Source organism: Bos indicus, chromosome 13, assembly GCF_029378745.1.
Source record: "Bos indicus isolate NIAB-ARS_2022 breed Sahiwal x Tharparkar chromosome 13, NIAB-ARS_B.indTharparkar_mat_pri_1.0, whole genome shotgun sequence".
Classification (NCBI taxonomy): Eukaryota; Metazoa; Chordata; class Mammalia; order Artiodactyla; family Bovidae; genus Bos; species Bos indicus.
This window is the reverse complement of record NC_091772.1, coordinates 42,918,889-42,937,381: the sequence shown is the minus strand read 5'-3', so window position 1 is coordinate 42,937,381 and position 18,493 is coordinate 42,918,889. Positions and strand designations below refer to the sequence as shown.

Genomic DNA, 18,493 nt, shown 5'->3' with positions numbered 1-18,493 from the left:
TCCCTCCCTATCCCACCCCCTAGGTTATCAGAGTACTGGATTTGAGCTCCCTGTGCTATACGGCTGGAGAAGGCAATGGCACCCCACTCCAGTACTCTTGCCTGGAAAATCCCATGGACGGGGGAGCCTGGTAGGCTGCAGTCCATGGGGTGGCTAAGGGTCGGACACGACTGAGCGACTTCACTTTCATTTTTCACTTTCATGCATTGGAGAAGGAAATGGCAACCCACTCCAGTGTTCTTGCCTGGAGAATCCCAGGGATGGGGGAGCCTGGTGGGCTGTCATCTCTGGTGTCGCACAGAGTCGGACATGACTGAAGCGACTTAGCAGCAGTAGCAGCAGTGCTATATGGCAAATTCTTACTGGCTATCTATTTTACACATGCTAATGTATATGTCTTAATGCTACTCTTTCCATTTGCCCTACCCTCTTCTTCACCTGCTGTGTCCACAAGTCTGTTATGTCAGCTTGCAGATTTTTCTCACTGAGTGATTTTTGTTTCTGTCTAATGTTAAATGATTAAACTGAGCTAGCTAAACTCTTATCAGCTGGGAGGACAGGGAGCATGTGAGACACCCAGAGCTGTGGATTCAGGGACAAGGTAACCAGCAAGCTGGACTTTGTTTTATGTGTTTCATGTTCATCTGAATTTTGGTTGATGATGGATTTTTCAACGAAATGGGGAAAAATAAAGCCCGTGCATGCTACAAGCTGGGACAGGAGAATGCTCTAGAATTCTGAGAGCTGCCTGAAGTTATCAGAGACTAATCCAAACAGACATACTCCACTGCATTCAGGCTGTATCTGTTCACGCAGGCTTTTAGTTAGTCTCTTAACTGCTGCTACTGCTGCTAAGTCGTGTCCGACTCTGTGCGACCCCATAGATGGCAGCCCACCAGGCTGTCCCGTCCCTGGGATTCTCCAGGCAAGAACACTGGAGTGGGTTGCCATTTCCTTCTCCAATGCATGAAAGTAAAAAGTCAAAGTGAAGTCGCTCAGTCGTGCCCAACTCTTAGCAACCCCATGGACTGCAGCCCACCAGGCTGCTCCATCCATGGGATTTTCCAGGCAGGAGTACTGGAGTGGGGTGCCATTGCCTTCTCCAAGTCTCTTAACTAGTGAGCCTTAAAAAATCCTGGGAGAATAAAGGCAATATTGCCCTGGCCCGCCACCTGCTGGTAGCTCTAGGAAGGGCAAGCTGGATAAACTGCCACGGGCACAGTGCTCACATTTTCTGGGTGTTGAGTTTTGCACTTTCTTTTCCGTTGCAATCCCTTAAAATTTTTTTTTTTGTAAATACTATCTTGTATATATACATACATATACATACATATATATATATATATATATATATATATATATATTTACACGTATATATGTAAAATGTGTGGAGTCCCAGCTATTTTCAAATGACAAAATTGTATTTCTCCCCAGCCTCCGCCCTGAAATTTCACGTGGGTCAGCCGTGCCCTCAGAAGGACTGCCTGCAGCCTCTGGGTGCTGGTCATGGGCGGGGCGCTGAAAACCCCGGGGCAGGTGGTGGCCACTCTCTGGAAGGGGACACAGGGAGACAGCATCCGCGGTCAGTGCGCTGGGTCATGGCAGAGCTCCATGGGTGGGACTGAGGGACTGCGGCAGCATCAGTCAGGATGCAAAGCTGCAGCCGGGACCAGGGAGTCACTGTGGGGTGGAGCCAACCGGATCTCTGGGCCCTCTGTCCAAGGAAGGTCCCAGGGAGGCCAGGGGAGGGGTGGTGTGCCGGCTCTGGAATGAATGTAGGGAGCTTGGGGGAGCACAGGTCTTTTTTTGCTTACTTTTTATGTTATACTGGGGTATGGTTGATTGAAAGGTTTTCAAAATTTCTGATTTTAGGGGTAGGCTAGGTTTTAAGTGAGCTGGATGTGGGGCCAACTTATGACGTCCATGCAAAAACGTACAGCCAGCAGCAGGGGGTCTGGGCTGGAGGGACTCATTGTTCAGGGGCAGCGGGATGAGAGTGGGTGAGACGTGGCTGTGCAGATCGGAGCAGGGACAGAAGCTCGTACAGGTCAGGGCCTGACGGAGACAGGAAAGGAAATAGAGCAAAGTCCAGAAGCACGTTGTTGGAGGTGACAGGAAACCAGGTTCCGAAGGCAGGAGTGATCGCTCATTGAACTGAAAGCATCAGGAACAGGAGGGCCGAAGGACATCACCTGAATTGGCAGTTAGGTCCCTGTGAACTAGAGCAGCAGCTGGAAGCTGGTGGCAGGGACCAGCATTGCTGGTGAGCCGGGGACCAAGGGCAGGTCAGGATGAGAAAGGATGCTTGAAACTGAGGATGGTCAGAAGGGCTGCACTTCGGAAGAGCCAGGGAAGGACGAGGCTGGCTAGGAATGGTGCTCAGTACAGCATCCAGGACGCAGTCAGTGCTCAAGACCACGGGAGTCATCCCCCTCTCGCTGACCGTATCAAGATCACAAGTGCCAGGGCTGTTCTGAGCCCTGTAGATACAGTGCGTGAGCAAGAGACACAGAAACCCCGGCCGAGGAGCTTACCTTCTAGCTGGGGAGACAGAAAGTAGACAAAAGAAACAACTCAAGTTGTGTGGTGTATTCCTTAGTGGTCAGTCCTATGGAGAAAGCATAAACTAAGGGAAGAAGATAGAACGTTGAGGGAAGGAAAGGATTTTTAGATCATGTGGCCAGGGAAGGGCCCCATTCAGTGAAGACCCAAAGGAAGTGAGAAAAGTACCTCCAGTTAGGAAGTGAGGGGATAATGCTGATGATCACCACCCCTGTATCAGCATTCTCAGTGTGTCACTATTGCAGAACAGGTGTAATTGTATCACCACTATCTTTGCCAGTGAATGGTATTGTCATCACTGTCCTCTCTGGCTCCCCAGTGGTTTTGGCAGCACGTCTGACGTCCTGGGTCCAGCTACAAGAGCCTCTCAGATGGAGAGCCGCATCCTGGGGAACCAAGTGCAACCCCACAGATGAGCATCACAGTGAGTGTGTACATCAGGTCCATAGCTCGGACAGGAAGGCAGCTGCGAGCAGTCACTGCAGAGGAAAAGCTGCATCACGTGTGCGCTGAGGGGAGATGGGCAGCACCTGGTGGGTCTTCCTGTCCCACCTGCAAGTAGGGGTCCTCCTCATAGGCCACCTTCAGACCCAGAGTAAGTGACACAGAGACACCTCCGGGGCAACAGGAAAGGTGCCAGCAGCTCGAGGAGGTATAAGTGGAGAGTGTGTGACTCAGAGGTCACAGTCGTGTTTCTGCTGTTATTGTGTTAGTCGCTCAGTCATATCGGACTCTGTGTGACGCCATGGACTGTATCCCGTCAGGTTCCTCTGTCCGTGGATTTCCCAGGCAGGAATGCTGGAGTGGGTTGCCATTTCCTTCTCCATGGGATCTTCTGCATCCAGGGATCAAAGCCATGTCTCCTGCATTGGAAGGCAGGTTCTTTACCACTGAGCCACCTGGGAAGCCCATCGTGTTTCTATCAGAGCATTTATCTGGTTGCTAGAGATAAAAACCCGCCAGCGCTGTCTGGGAATAGTGAAGAATCGACACTCTTGCCACATCTGTTAAATTCCCACCAGATTACTCTGAACTAGGGGACTGAGTTGCTTGTGATTGACACATACATTTTTCTTTAACAGATTGGCTGGGATTGATAATTATTCTTTGCATTAAAAAAAGAAAAGAATCCAAATGCTGGAGGACTCATCCTCTCTTCAATCTAAGTTGCTACAGAATTTCTTAAAGTTATGATGTCAAGGGTCTCATTTATTGGAGAGTCACAAATCACTTTCCATGGGCAGATGGGACAGGGCACTCGACCTGTGGCTTCAAGAACAGACACCATCCTCCAAATGAGGTTATGAAAAAGGCTTGAAAATATCTTTGATGTGTTTTTAGATGCATTTATTATCCAAAGTGAGCCAAATACAGAATTGTTATTAAAAAATAATAACCTCAGGATTAAAATATTATAGTTTAATGTTTTAATTAAACTTTAAATGTTTAATTAAATGCTCTAATGCACATTAAATGTTTTAATATTTAACATTAAGAAGCAGAGTTTAGAATACAGAAGTGTTTCCATTAACTGCTTGTAAACGTCTGTGTAAATAGATCCTTGCATTTCCTTCCTGGCTTTGAAACCAAAAGCTAAACCACTGTAATGACCAATGAAAAGCCTGTGAAAGAAGAAAGTAAACAGGCCAGTCATGTTTTGTGGCTCAAGGCAATGAATGGCAAGTTGCTACATTGTAAATGTTATCATGGCCTTTCCACAAGTGATTTATTTTAAAGCATCTCACACATAACAGCCGGCACACTGTATTTTCTTTTTTTTTTTTATTTTTTTAAAAATTAACATTGTTTTATTAGTAGTACTATGACAAATTTCTTTTTTTTTTTAATTTTATTTTATTTTTAAACTTTACATAATTGTATTAGTTTTGCCAAATATCAAAATGAATCCATCACAGGTATACATGTGCTCCCCATCCTGAACCCTCCTCCCATTTTCTTTTTTAAAACAACTATTTTATTTTTTGGCTATACCTCAAGGCATGTGGGGATTGATCAGGGATTGAACCTTGATCCCTGCAGGGGAAGTGCAATCTTAACCACTGAACCACCAGGGAAGTCCCCTTCCTGTATTTTCATGCTTCCCTAAGGATTCCAGACGCAGACTTCATCCCCATCATCGACTCCACTCGAAGGTAGAAAAAGTGAATCAGAGACCCTGGAAAGAGTCTGACTGTGCAATGGGCTGTCATCAAGCCAGGAAGCCAGCCTCCTCATCCCGAGGGCAGGGGGTGGTCCTCCACCTGAGGGGGAATGAAGAAAACACCGGCTCCTGGCCTATTTCACTGCACCTGCTGGCAACTGAAGCAGCAGCACACGCATTCCCATGGATTCACTGGCTATCTCTGGAAATGCCCTCAGCCATCGTGCTGTGGTTGAAGCACTGAAGGACGTTGGGGCTCCGTGTGAGATGCTGAGCCAGGCTGCCCGTGACGTCCGGAGAGTCCTGGAGCCCGGAGCTCAGGAGGAACTGGACACAGGCTGCGTGCTGCCCCGCGCAGGCCAGGTGCAGGGCTGGGTGGGGACAGAGGACCCAGCTCAGGGCATCACTCACAGCAGTACAGACAGAGGAGCCGGGTGCCCCTGATGGAAACTCTGGTTCCTTCAGCTGCACAGATTTCATAGTTCCATATTCATGACTATGACTTTGTCTATTCTGGATCTAAACATTTTTCCTTTTAACCTGATTTGGTCAGAAGTGGTTTTAAAAGTAACAGAACCAATTGGGGAGGATTTGAGACTTGTCTAAAGCACAGAAGTTAATGAGTCATGTCTGACTCTTTATCAACCCCACAAACTGTAGCCCAAGTCAGGCTCTTCTGTCCATGGGATTCTCCAGGCAAGAATACTGGAGTGGGGTGCCATATCCTTCTCCAGGGGGATCTTCCCAACCCAGGGATCAAACCTGGTCCTCCCACACTGCAGGCAGACTTTTTTACCATGTGAGCCACCAGGGAAGCCCAGGTGGCTTAGTGGTAAAGAATCCGCCTGACAGTGCAAGAGCCTCGAGAGACCTGGGTTCGATCCCTGGGTCAGGAAGATCCCCTGGAGGAGGACATGGCACCCCACTCCAGTATTCTTGCCTGGAGAATCCCATGGCCAGAGGAGCCTGGCTTGGGCTACAGTCTAGGGGGTCACAAAGAGTCGGACATGACTGACATGCACACAGCAAATTAATAAGAACCAGGAGATTTTAAATGGTACAGAAGGCATTTTCAAAGTTTTGTGAATTCACTGTGTAAGTTAAAAATATCACTATGAATAAGAAAGATGTAAGGGAAAGAAAAACTGCTGACACACTTCCTACTCTGGTTAGAAACTGGCACTGAGTCTGCTTCCTGGGGGCCGGAAGAGCCCGGGTCCTGCTGCCCTGCCGTCAGGAGAAAGCTTGTGTCCCTGGACTCAGTGGCCTCCATCTGCAGCCCTGGAGTGAGGGGCAGGTTACCTGTGAGCCTTGAAGCATCACAGGTCCCACTAAACCCTGGCAAGATGGTCACTGGTGCACAGAATGCTACTGAGAAAGTTTATTCCAAAACCCAAGACTAAGGGGTTAGCTCTAAAAATATCTGAGCCTCAAATCTAAAAAATTACAGTGATTAAGGTTTTAAAATACATTCCAAGAGAGACGGCCTATGAAGAATCCACGTGACACCCCGGGGGCTGGTGTGATCACGGATTAACACAGAAAGTGCTCTGACACGGGGAACTCTGCTCAGTGTTGTGCACCAGCCTGGATGGGAGCGGGGGTTGGGGGAGAATGGATACATGTGTATGTATGGCTGAGTCCCTTCGCTGTTCACTGAAACCATCACAACACTGTTAATCGGCTACACCCCGAGACAAAACAAATAGTTAAAAAAAATTGCTTGGATGTCACATATGTTAAGTGGTTTAAGCTCCTACGAACACAGTAATACTAGAGGCAGTAAAGTATTATTGCTGCCATGGTAATAGCAATTGTTCTATAGCTTTGCAAATGGATATGTTAGTTGAATTAAAAGGTACTGAGCTATTAGAGGAATAATATTAAGACTAATTTTTCAAACATAAAAGTTCATTGTTAATTTTGTTAGGTGGTGGTTTAATTGCTCAGTCGTGACCAACTTTTGTGATCCCATGGACTGTAGCCTGCCAGGCTCCTCTATCCATGGGATTCTCCACGCAAGAAGACTGGAGTGGGTTGCCATTTCCTTCTCCAGAGGATCTTTGACCCAGGAATTGAACCTGGGTCTTCTGCATTGCAGGCAGATTCTTTACCAACTGAGCTGAGGAATAGAATCTTAAGACTAATTTTTCTAACATAAAAGATCACTGTTAATTTTGTTTATATTCAGCTTACTAACAATTTTCAAAGTCCATGTAAAATGAGATCATACCTGATCGATTTCTTTCGTCCTTGGAGTTGATATCAGCACCCAAGGATAAGAGCGTCTGGACTGTGCTCACGTGACCTTCCTGAGTGTTGAAATAAACGTGTTACCACTGCAGTGATGACAAAAGCAAGCCTTAAACACTACTGCATATAAGGTGCTTTTTCTAAAGTTGTTGTTCAGTTGCTCAGTCATGCCCAATTCTTTGTGACCTGTGGACTGCAACATGCCAGGATTCCCTGTCCTTCACCATCTCCTGGAATTTGTTCAAATTCATGTCCACTGAGTCAGTGATGCCATCCAACCATCTCATCTTCTGTCGCCCCCTTCTCCTCCTGCCTTCAATCTTTCCCAGCACCAGGCTGTTTTCCAGTGAGTCAGTTCTTCACATCAGGTGGCCAAAGTACTGGAGCTTCAGCTTCAGCATCAGTCCTCTCAACAAATATTCAGGGTTGATTTCCTTCAGGATTGACTGGTTGGATCTCCTTGCTGTTCAATGGACTCTCAAGAGTTTTCTCCAGCACCACAATTTGAAAAGTACTAACTAAAGTACTTAACTGCTAAAACTGAATTTTCATATCTAAAGGAAGGCTCATCACATTACTATCAAAATCCAGTATAAATCACTAAAGATGCAGGTGATGTTTAGTTATTAGAAGAGAGACGATCAACTTTGAGGCCAAATTACTGACCAGTCGTCAGGTTTCTGGGGAAGGAAATAGCAACCCACTCCAGGCTTCTTGCCTGGAGAATCCCATGAACAGAGGATCCTGGTGGGCTATAGTCCAGGGGGTCGCACAGGAATCTGACATGATTGAGCACGCACACAATGGTGCATGGCTGGGTTTCATCCCAGTGTAAGGAGTTAAAATCTTGTGATTTTCTTAGAAGACACAACTCTAAATCTTCCAAGCAAACATGCTCTTTGCTAACCCCTTAGGGGAGAAAATAGACAGGAACACAACGTAACCTCCCCGGGCGCGATTCTTATCACAGCTGGCATCGTCCTTTGTGAAGCAACTGACACACCTGATGTCCGGCCAGTCAGCCCGTCAGTACCTGCCGAGGTGGAAAGCGAGGCTGCAGCTTCCATCTTCCCACTCGCTTTTGTGCCCCTGTGGCCCCAGACCACACACTCAGCCCACCCTCAACTATATACCCATGTTGTCAAAGGGGAACATAGGTAGGGGAGTGCAGGTCCCCAGAAGAACATCTATTCCTGTTGCTAGAAAACAAGGAAAGGCAGGCAGCCAATAATGTTAAAGATTATACACAAAACACTCACATCTTGTGAAAGAGGAAGGTGTAAGCCAACTACTTTCCTAGCAAAAAGTTCTGGACTCCTTTAATACGTCATGCATCAGTTGTGGTTGTTTAGTCGTTGTGTCCGACTCTATTCGACCCCATGGACTGTAGCCCCCCAGGCTCCTCTGTCCATGGGGATTCTCCAGGCAAAAATACTGGAGTGGGTAGTGTCAACTACAAATTGGCACTTGGCAAGAGCACTGACAATGAGTGAACACAAAGACATTTGCCACCTGCTTCTATGGAGATTGAATCCCAACAGCTATAGCTGCTGACCTTCAACAACCCCTGAGGGAGTTCAAGCTGTCAGGAGGTGCTCTGTGCTCCAGGGAATCTGGTGGGACAGGTTTTTATAGATGGACATTTTTAGGAACAGATTTTATGATCTCAATCCTTGCATCTCCTCAAATCTAGAGAAGCACTAAATCCCTCCTCGGTGACATCAGATCCTCATGACTAACAAAAAAAAACCTTTTGTAAAATGAGTATTTTATGGTATGGAACTCCCCCTTCACCAAAACCTTACATATATATTGGCCTTCCCCCACTGCCACTCTGGAGCAGTCTCTCAGAGCTATCTGAGATGCTGCCTCCCAGGCTGCAGTCCTCATTTTGGCCCAAATAAAACTTAACTCACAACTCTCAAGTTGTACATCTTTTTTAGTCCACAGTAGCCATTTCCTTTCCCAGGGAAACTTCCCAACCCAGGGATTGAACTCGCATCTCCTTTGTTGGCAGGTGGGTTCTTTGCCACTGAGTTGCCAGGGAAGCCCTTCATATATCAGTCAGAGAGCCCAGTAAATGCAATTCCTTTGTCTTAGCTAAAGAAATCTTCTGAAATCCAGTAAAAGGATAAAGAGCTAGGAATTTCATACGATGGATTTTTATGGCTTTAAATAACATTATTCCTGAAAACAAAAAGGATAGGAGGGAACACCTAGCGCAGGCATTACACGGAGTAAAGGGCTTTTTTTACCTAGAAACAAATAGAGGCAGGTTTCTATGTAAAGGGACCCAGGGCTTCAGAATCAGGACCATTTCAAGAGTATGTTATGGGCAACTTCTTTCTTCCGAAGAGATGAAGCAGAAGAACCAGGACTACAGGTTACTCATCAACAGGGTTAGGCAAGCCCTTATGGAGCTGGAACACCGTTCTGGAAAGAAACAAACCTTAGCTGCGAAGTGAAGTGCCGTGAGATGGGTGGATCCTGCTCTTGCATCAATGTCGACGCCAAGCTCCGAGACCAGGAATTGGATGGCTTCATCCTGCCCAGTGACTGCTGCCCGGTGGATGGCCTGGGCCCCCAGCGAGTCCTCGGCAGACACACAAGCCTAGGAGGTGAGGACAGACATGAGCAAAAGGAGCACAGACACTCAGGTCCATAGACCTTTTAATGTTTTGGCAAAACTCTGCCGTCTACATGTGTTTTTCTGGGTAGATCATACAGAGCTTTTGTCGGATTCTCAAAGGATGCTCTAACCAAAGAAGTGCTTAAGATTCAAAGCTAAATCACTAGCTAAAAAAGTATAGTCACTAGGGAGAGTCTGTTGTTATTATTACTATGAAACAGCTGCTGTTTATTGAAGACATTTTGCTAACTGCTTTCTGTACACTTATTTAATCCTTACAGTAACCCCGTGAAAAAGCGAAACTTGTCTGTTTTACATATGATGCTTAAAGAGGGTGGCAGAGTTCTGAGTTCTGAACCCACCATCTGAATCACCATGCTTATCCTGTTTATCCCCTGGGCTAAAACTTGTAGGAATAACTGAAGGGACAGAACCAAACCGTTTCTCTACCTTGTGTTTTTTGAGGAGCAGCCTGGCCACGTCCGTGTGGCCACACTGAACGGCGTCCATGAAGGGCGTGAGGCCACACTTGTCTCTGCAGTCCGGTTCGTACTGGCACCTGGAGCCCAGACCCAAAGCAACAGCTGAGAACAGTCACCGCTTCAAACCCTACAGCGCTGACTCTGGCCCACCTGCCTTACAGAGGACCCGTGAGGACCTGATGTGCTTGCCCTGTGTTCCTGCCTCAGCGTCTGGGAGCACGTTGGTGTCCCAGCAAATCTGCTCCTCCCCCAACTTCCCATTCCATTTTAGGGATCGTCATCTCTCCAGCTTCTCATGCAGAGCTTTATAGTCGCCCCGTATCACTCACAAAACCTCTCAATTCTCCATCCAGCATGTGAAACAAACTGGTATCCTTTCCAGCTTCGTCTTCACCCCTTAAGACGGAGGCAACAGCCAACAGCCTCCTACCTGTTTTTCTCTCTTTAGTTCAGCCCCAGCCATTTTGTTCTCACCACCAACAGAGTCATCTTTTCACCACATATTTAGGTTATGGCCACTCCTGGTTAAAACCTTTAACTGCTTCCCAACCACAAAGGACAAAGTCTACAAAGCTCAATATGACCTCGTAGGTCAGGACTATGTGGAACCTACTTACTTCTCCAGGTTCCTTAGGTCTCTTCTCTCTGTGCTTAAGGAGACCCCGTTCAACCTGGTCGCACAGCCCATCTGTTCTCCTTCCATTCCTACCTTTTCTTCTGTTTCTACGTTCTTCATGGTCCTACTTATCTCTCCTTCTCTGCCCCACTGCCTACCAGTCCCGCCTTCTTCCATTCCTCCTTCTCTGCTCCCACCTTTTCTGTGCTCGTTCTTCTTGGCCCCACCTCCTACCTGTTCCACCTTCTTCCATTCCTACCTTCTCCTGTGTTCCTATCTTCGTGGTCCTACCTATCTCCCTTTTTTCTCAGCCCCACCTCCTAGCTGTCCCATCTTCTTCTGTTCTCACCTTCTTCGTGGTTCTACCTGTTTCCCCTTCTTCTGGGCCCCACCTCCTACCTGTCCCACCTTCTTTCGTTCCTACCTTCTACTGTGTTCCTATCTTCTTTGTGGTCCTACCCATCTCCCCTTTTTCTCAGCCCCACCTTCTACCTGTCCCATCTTCTTCCGTTCCTACCTTCAACAATCCTGCCTGTCCCACCTCCTCCTGCTCCTCTAGCTACTGGCTCTTTGCTGCCTTTGCACTTGCTGGACGCCCTGCCTGGAACATCCCAGCGCCATTCTTCACCTTGCCAAATCCAAGGCATCCTTCGCATTGCAGCTTCAAGGAGACCTCACAGAGCCTTCTTCCCCACAGATCTATAGGGATGACCTGTGCTCCTGCACAGAACTGAGGGCTTTCCCTTTGCAATTTTATCACAATTTGTAATTTTAGGACATTTCTGTGATGGTGTGTCTATACTCGGCTTCTACACTAGCCTGCAGGCGTTCAGGGAAAGGACTGTGTTTACTGCTTATTGCCTAGCGCCTAACACATAGGAGACACTTAGAAAGTGATGGTTGAATGAAGGAGTATTAATGACTGCAGACGACACATATGTCCCAACGTGCAGCAGGTGAGCCCTACACAGCGACGCTCTCAGGGCGCTGCATTCGGCTTCCTCTTCTTCACTCACCATCTCCTAGGTAACCTCTTTCATCCTCTGGATTCAATCGTCACTTCTACGCCAATGAGGCCCACTCCTGTATCTTGGCCACACCTATCCTCTGGGCCTAGATCTGTGTCTAACTGCCCAGTGGACAGCTCTTCCTCGGTGTCTCACAGGTACATGTAACTCAATGTGTCCAAAACTGATGTGAAAGCGAGTGAATGTTGGGCGAACAGATAAAGGGATAAATTCTCCCCAGGTTTGTCAGCTGTTTTTGTTTCACCTTCTTTATCTGCTTATGTCCTTTCTTCATTTTTCTCTTGGTACCTTAGATTCTTTCTGAACAATTTGTCTGAGCTCTTTATGTAGCAACTCTTTACGATACTAACTCTGTCAGAATTAGCAGATATTGTCCTCAATTTGCTGTTTTGTTCTTACCTCTGAAGAAGCACCTCTACTGCCTCTAAACAGCCATGCATTGCTGGGAGGAGAGAGTTGAGAATGAGAGCTTTTTAGTGCAAAATTAGAATGCCTCTTCCCTCTTGGCACCTCTCTCTGCCCCGTCCCTGTTGCTGTGCCTCCCAGGAAGGAGTACTGGGTTAGGCTTGCTGCCACCGCCCCTGAAAAGGACAGATTCAGCCGGAGGAGTGGGGAAGGGTCCTATTTTCACCTAACGGGTACAAGGCCTCCACTTTATCATCCCGTCTTTATGAGACTTTCATGGCAAACTTTAACCCTAAACCTCCATCCTCATCCTCATGCTACAAATCCCTAGGGCCAGGCAGTTTTTGCCTGGGAAATGTAAAACATTGTACGAGTAATCCATGACAAAATAGCCAGGAATTTAATTCTGCTGCTAAAAATAACTATCCTCCATAACAAAGATTTTTGACTCCCTGTTCTCCACTGTTTTGTGTGAATGACTGGGTGCTAACTGCTCCTTCACAAGAGCAGGGGAGCTCATCAAACAGTTTATGAGCAGGGAATTCCACTCATATACAAAGTTTTTTCTTTTTTGGGGGGGGGGTGGGGGGCTGTGTTGCAAGGTATGTGGAATTTTAGCTGCCCAACTAGGGATTGAACCCATGCCCCTTGCAGTGGAAGCATGGAGTCTAAACCACTGGACCATCAGGGAAGCCCCTATGTCCAAAGTTTTAAAAAGGATACCTTGGTTCCTAACTGCCCCCAGTGACCAGAACAACTGTGTGCCTACCTCCTCAATGATTATCATGTCACGGGTCTTGATTTCCGAGAAGTCTAAAAGCCCTGTATTCAAGTTCAAGGTACTGCCCAGTAGGCTACCAATTACGGTCTAAACGTCTTTATTTGAATTCCTGGGCTGCTTAATGCCCCTTTCGTCTTACACTGCTACACTTTCACTTTTAACTAATTTAAGATAATCTACAAATATTTAGTCCAGAGTTAAGGATAATTACTCCAAACAATCAAAAGAGTGGCCCAGAATGATATTCGACATTATCACTGGATGAGTCACAATCCACTGGGCTCTGGGATTTAATTATAAGCGCCCGTGTGCTTCCCAGGTGGCGCTAGTGGTAGAGTCTGCCGGTCAATGCCGGAGGTGCAAGAGACACTGGTTCGACCCCTGGCTCGGGAAGATCCTCTGGAGAAGGAAATGGCAACCCACTCCAGTACTCTTGCCTGGAGAATCCCATAGACAGGGGAGCCTGGCTACAGTCGATGGGGTTGCAAAGAGTCAGACACAACTGAGCAGACTCTCGTTCGTGTTTATTTAAATGGACAGCACAGTGGCAGGTGTTGCTGAAGATACGAGGAAATAGTTCCCTTTCCTTCTGCTTTTAATAATAATAATCATAATGATGTGAAAACAGAAGCCGTTCTGAGCTCAGTGTGTGTGGAGCGCTGTGCTGAGGGACGTGCATATACTTTAATCCCCATGACCCTGTGATATGGGCTTCGTTGCTGCCATTATTCTGTGGCTAAGAAAACCTGCCCGAGAGATTAATTTCCTTGCCCAAGGTCAGAGACATAGTAAGGAACAGAAGCAGCCCACCATCTAACTTGTGGATGGCAATGGCGAGCCACTCCAGTGTTCTTGCCTGGAGAATTCCATGGACAGAGGAGCCTGGTGGGCTACAGTCCCTGGGGATCGCAAAAGTTGGACACAACTTAGCGACTGAACCACCACCACCACCCTCTAACTAACTGGGGAGGAGAAGACAGATAGAAGTGAAAAGTCACCTAAAACAAGAAAGCAGCCCAAGCTGAGCGCCGAGTGACACTGGCTTTGGAAACTGTTTGCCAAAACACTCCAAAGCAGCTTGTGTTCCCTGCCCCCTACTTCCCCTGTACCACCCTCACCGTGGGGGGCATCCCGCAGGTCTGGACCACACCTGCTGTGTGCAGCGGGGTCCTCCCGATCTTGCTTTCTGTCCTCCAGGCAGAGGGGCAAACCGCAAGCAGGTACTGGAGGATCAGAGGGTCGCCCTCACGGCTGGCAATGTGAAAACTGTTCCAGCCATCTTTGTTCTTCAGGAGCGGATTGGCGCCGTGCTCCACGAGATCCCGGATCACCTCGAGGTTTCTCCTCGTGCAGGCCATCATCAGAGGAGTCCTAAGGCCGATGGGACAAGCTGTCAGGTGGAACAGCAGCTGAGATCCTGGAAGCCCGGGACCAGGGCTTCAGAAAAACGCACACCCATGGAGAAGACAGAAGACCTGAAGGACTCAGGGGGTCAGGGAAGCAGGCAAACAGCTTTGGCTGGTAACTTTCCTGCCTGCCGTGAGGAAGCAGGGAGAAATAACCAGGGAAAAATGATTGTGATATGGGTGCCCTTATAAGTGGGAAACACAGAGGAGGCAAAGATGCTTCTAAACTAGTTTTTCGTATAGCATTGAACTGGGACAGAATCCACCAAAGTTTGTGCTGAATATCTGCAAAAGAGGCACTTTGCTAGATCATCCCATTCACTTCAATCAGTAACCCTTTATTAAACTGTGGTGAAACAACTTTAAAAAGAGCACTTGATGCAGAAGGAAATGGCAGGATTCTTGCTTAGAGAATCCCATGGACAGAGGAGCCTGGGGGGCTACAGTCCATGGTATTGCAGAGTCGGACAAGACTGAGAGACTGAGTATGCACACACAAGCAGGGCCAAATAAGTATTTTAAAAATAAATAAATAAAAGGAAAAAGGAGCACTCGACACAGTGCCTTGCTGAAAGGAGCCTACACTGGTAGAGCAGGTGGAACAGCGGTTTATTACGGTAAGTTCCTGACCTGATGTGTGTCCACAACTGGGGAGACTGAACTACATCACTGTCAACTACTCTCCTCCCACTAAAGTGATTCAGTGCTTCTGCTTCCCATCTGCTCCTGCGTGTGCACATGCTCAGTCAGTCATGTCCAACTCATAGCCCACCAGGCTCCTCTGACCGTGGGATCTCCTGGGCAAGAATACTGGAGTGGGTTGCCATGTCCTCCTCTGGGGGATCTTCCCGACCCAGGGATCAAACCTGTGTCTCTTGCATCATCTGGACTGGCAGGGTATTCCCTGAGTGACCTGGGAACCCTCTCATGCCCACGACCCCTGGAAAGCAGGGTATACCCTGGTTACCTCCTATCCCCAGGGTCTGGCGCAGCCGGAGCTCAACACAACTAGATGGGTCTCAGCCAGGATTTGTCCTGAGACTGCCATGGTATTACTTAGTCATCGACAATCTTGTTTTCATTTAAAAAATTTTTTATTTTGTATTGGGGTACAGCTCATTAACAACGCTGTGATAGTTTTAGGTGAATAGTGAAGAGACTCAGCCATACATATACATGGACCCAATCTTCCCCAAACCCCTGCTCCCATCCAGGCTGCCATATAACATGGAGCAAAGTTCCCTGTGCTATACAGTACGTCCTTATTGGGACAGCTAGGGCATTTGAGATGGTCATGTATACACTGCTATATTTAAAATGTTTCGGTTTTTTATTTCTGGTAATGTAGTAATGAGAGTGAATTAAAAATCAAGAGGGAGAAACCTGGGTGAATGAAGGCTGGAATCTTCAAGAAGGGGCTTCGCAGAGGGAATGACTCCAGGGAAGAAGGGACTTGAGAAAGCCAGCAAGGTGAGAACAGTCAAAAATGTCTCTCTGTAACTGCACTTCCTAAGCCCACAATCAAATGAAACTTGCCCTTGTGATGGTTGTTTTGGGAGGCTGTTTCTTTATCCACAGTTCAGTTCAGTTCAGAGATCTCTAGTCTTTCCCATTCTATCATTTTCTTCTATTTCTTTGCATTGATTGGTGAGGAAGGCTTTCTTATCTCTCCTTGCTATTCTTTATCCACAGAACTGTTTTAGAAGAGGTAATGTGCCTCCATTATCTTTAGACCAACTTACTAGCAGCAGAAGAAAATGTCTTGTGCTTCAGTTCAGTTCAGTCGCTCAGTCGTGTCCGACTCTTTGCAACCCCATGAATTGCAGCACGCCAGTCCTCCCTGTCCATCACCAGCTCCCGGAGTTCACTCAGACTCACGTCCATCAAGTCAGGGATGCTATCCAGCCATCTCATCCTGTCTTCCCCTTCTCCTCCTGCCCCCAATCCCTCCCAGCATCAGAGTCTTTTCCAATGAGTCAACTCTTCACATGAGGTGGCCAAGGTATTGGAGTTTCAGCTTTAGCATCATTCCTTCCAAAGAAATCCCAGGGCCGATCTCCTTCAGAATGGACTGGTTGGATCTCCCTGCAGTCCAAGGGACTCTCAAGAGTCTTCTCCAACACCACAGTTCAAAAGCATCAATTCTTTGGCTTTCTTCACAGTCCAACTCTCACATCCATACATGACCACTGGAAAAACCATAGCCTTGACTAGACGGACTTTTGTTGGCAAAGTAATGTCTCTGCTTTTCAATATGCTATCTAGGTTGGTCATAGCTTTTCTTCCAAGGAGTAAGTGTCTTTTAATTTCATGGCTGCAGTCACTATCTGCAGTGATTTTGGAGCAGCACAAACCTCAAAACATAAGGAGGCCTATTCCCCCATGCCAGTGGGCAAGATGCACATTATTAAGCTATATGGCTGTCTGATGCAATTCTTTTTTATATAAGATCAGGGATTCCTTACGGATTCATTCAGGAACTTCATTATGTTATGAACCTTCAGGTGTTCAAACCTCTAAGTGAGTAGACAGACATAGTGAGGACTGAAAACCATGTGGATCTATTAACAGACTGCAATTGCTTCGTGTGATGGTTACAGGTGTGGTGTTGGAGAACTCTTGAGAATCCCTTGGACTACAAGATCAAACCAGTCAATCCCAAAGGAAATCAGTTCTGAATATTCATTGGAAGAACTGATTCTGAAGCTCAAACTCCAATACTTAGGCCACCTGATGCAAAGAACTGACTCATTGGAAAAGACCCTGATGCTGGGAAAGATTGAAGGTAGGAAGAGAAGGGGACGACAGAGGATGAGATGGTTGGATGGCATCACCGACTCAATGGACGTGAGTTTGAGCAAGCTCTGGGAATTGGTGACGTACAGGGAAGCCTGGTGTGCGGCAGTCCATGGGGTCCCAAAGAGTCAGACACAACTGAGCGACTGAACTGAACTGATGGACTAAAGGTGAGCACTGTGCCTGTGGAGGTGGTCATGTGATAAACCACACAGAGCAACCCACACACTTACCTGTGCTCACCTGTGTAACTGTGAAATCTGAGTAAGTGTCCTGATTGTAGCAATGTCGGCTTCTTCTTTTTATTACTGTACTCCCCCTGTAAGATGTTAACTTTGGGGCAAGACTGGGGGAAGGTGTATGGGACTTCCCACTTGTCTTTGGAAATTTCTGAGAAGCTATAACTAGGAATTTCAAAACGGAAAGTTAAAAAGTGTCATGGGTGCAGTAATCATTTAGCTAGATGTTTGCAGAACATCCCATCTGGGGCCCATGCAACACGCAGTACCCACAGGCAAGTCGTAGTTTGAGTCTATTCTATCTGAGCATGCTCCTTACTGCTCTCTGCTCTATCAGGGGAGGCAGTCTAGAGAAGGAGGCTGCAACAATTAACTTCACAAGGGCAGCAACGATGCTTTGCTCTGTAGGGGAAGGCTGACCGGGTACGGAGTGGAGGCCGACCAAGAGTGGGAATCTGCCATCAGCGGGGAGGGGTGGGGGCCCTCTGCAAGGCCCACCACTTACCAGTCGGCCTTCTTCAGGCAGTCGACCGCGGCCCCCCGGCCCAGCAGGTACCGCACGCAGTTCCGGTGGCCCATGGAGGCAGCCTCGTGCAGAGGCCGCTTGTAGTCCCGGTTGGCGGCTTCGATGTCCAGATCCCAGGCCTCGACCAGATAGGCCAAGACGTCCCGGCGGCCGTGGCGGGCGGCGCAGTGCAGGAGGGTGTCCCCGGCCGGCCCCGCGCAGCCCGCGTGCCCCGCCGCCTGCAACTCCTCGCGCAGGGTGCACAGCCGGCCGTCCTGCACCAGCCGGCACAGACGCCGCGGGTCGGCGGGCGCGGCCATGGCCGGGGGCTCGGGCCCGCCGGGGACCGCCCAGGACCCTCCTCTGGGCCCGCCCCGCCTCCGCCGGGGCCCGCCTTCGAGATCCTGCCCCGGGACCGTCTGGCCCCTGGGGACCCTCTTCCGGATGCACCCAGCCCCCAGACTCTCAGGTCTCTGGCTGACCACGCGCCCCGCAAGCCGCCGCTAACGCCGCAGCCCGCGGTGGTTTCTTTTGGGGCGAACCATCTGGACCGGCGCCTAAGGCCCGGGTCAGACGCGGCTCCGGCCCCGCCTGGACGGGGTGGGACCCGCGCGTCCCCGCCCACGCCCA

The 18,493-nt window shown here is 48.3% G+C and overlaps 1 protein-coding gene and 1 long non-coding RNA gene across 4 annotated transcripts in view; one reads left to right on the top strand and one right to left on the bottom strand.

The window, feature by feature from the left end:
- LOC139186499 (uncharacterized) overlaps positions 1–4,340 on the top strand; it is a 17,452-nt gene extending 13,112 nt beyond the window's left edge. The window contains exon 3 of the long non-coding RNA XR_011570086.1: positions 2,882–4,340. This is a non-coding gene — a long non-coding RNA (uncharacterized lncRNA). The remainder of the gene's footprint in view (positions 1–2,881) is intronic.
- Positions 2,575–18,493, bottom strand: LOC109567624 (ankyrin repeat domain-containing protein 16). Of its 3 annotated transcripts, none has more exons than XM_070801091.1 (7): positions 17,864–18,493; positions 14,068–14,288; positions 12,131–12,173; positions 10,056–10,164; positions 9,426–9,587; positions 6,957–7,035; positions 2,575–3,425 (listed from the first exon to the last, which is right to left on the bottom strand). In XM_070801091.1, the coding sequence occupies exons 1-7, from the start codon at positions 18,181–18,183 to the stop codon at positions 3,280–3,282; spliced, it is 1,080 nt and encodes a 359-aa protein (XP_070657192.1). In that variant the 5' UTR covers positions 18,184–18,493; the 3' UTR covers positions 2,575–3,279. The 3 variants fall into 3 exon arrangements, with proteins under 3 accessions (XP_070657192.1, XP_070657190.1, XP_070657189.1); XM_070801089.1 differs by lacking the exon at positions 2,575–3,425 and adding an exon at positions 4,330–4,823 and having other exon boundaries at positions 17,864–18,491; XM_070801088.1 differs by lacking the exon at positions 2,575–3,425 and adding an exon at positions 4,330–5,094 and having other exon boundaries at positions 17,864–18,490.

Bases quoted from the DNA above. Each gene is read 5' to 3' on its own strand.
- LOC109567624 (XM_070801088.1), bottom strand. From the start codon at position 18,183: ATGGCCGCGCCCGCCGACCCGCGGCGTCTGTGCCGGCTGGTGCAGGAC. The intron at 7,036-9,425 runs GTTTGTTTCTTT...TTCAACACTCAG, and splicing joins CACTTCACTTCGCAGCTAAG to GAAGGTCACGTGAGCACAGT. The intron at 5,095-6,956 runs GTATGATCTCAT...GTCCCCACCCAG, and splicing joins GGACGAAAGAAATCGATCAG to CCCTGCACCTGGCCTGCGCG.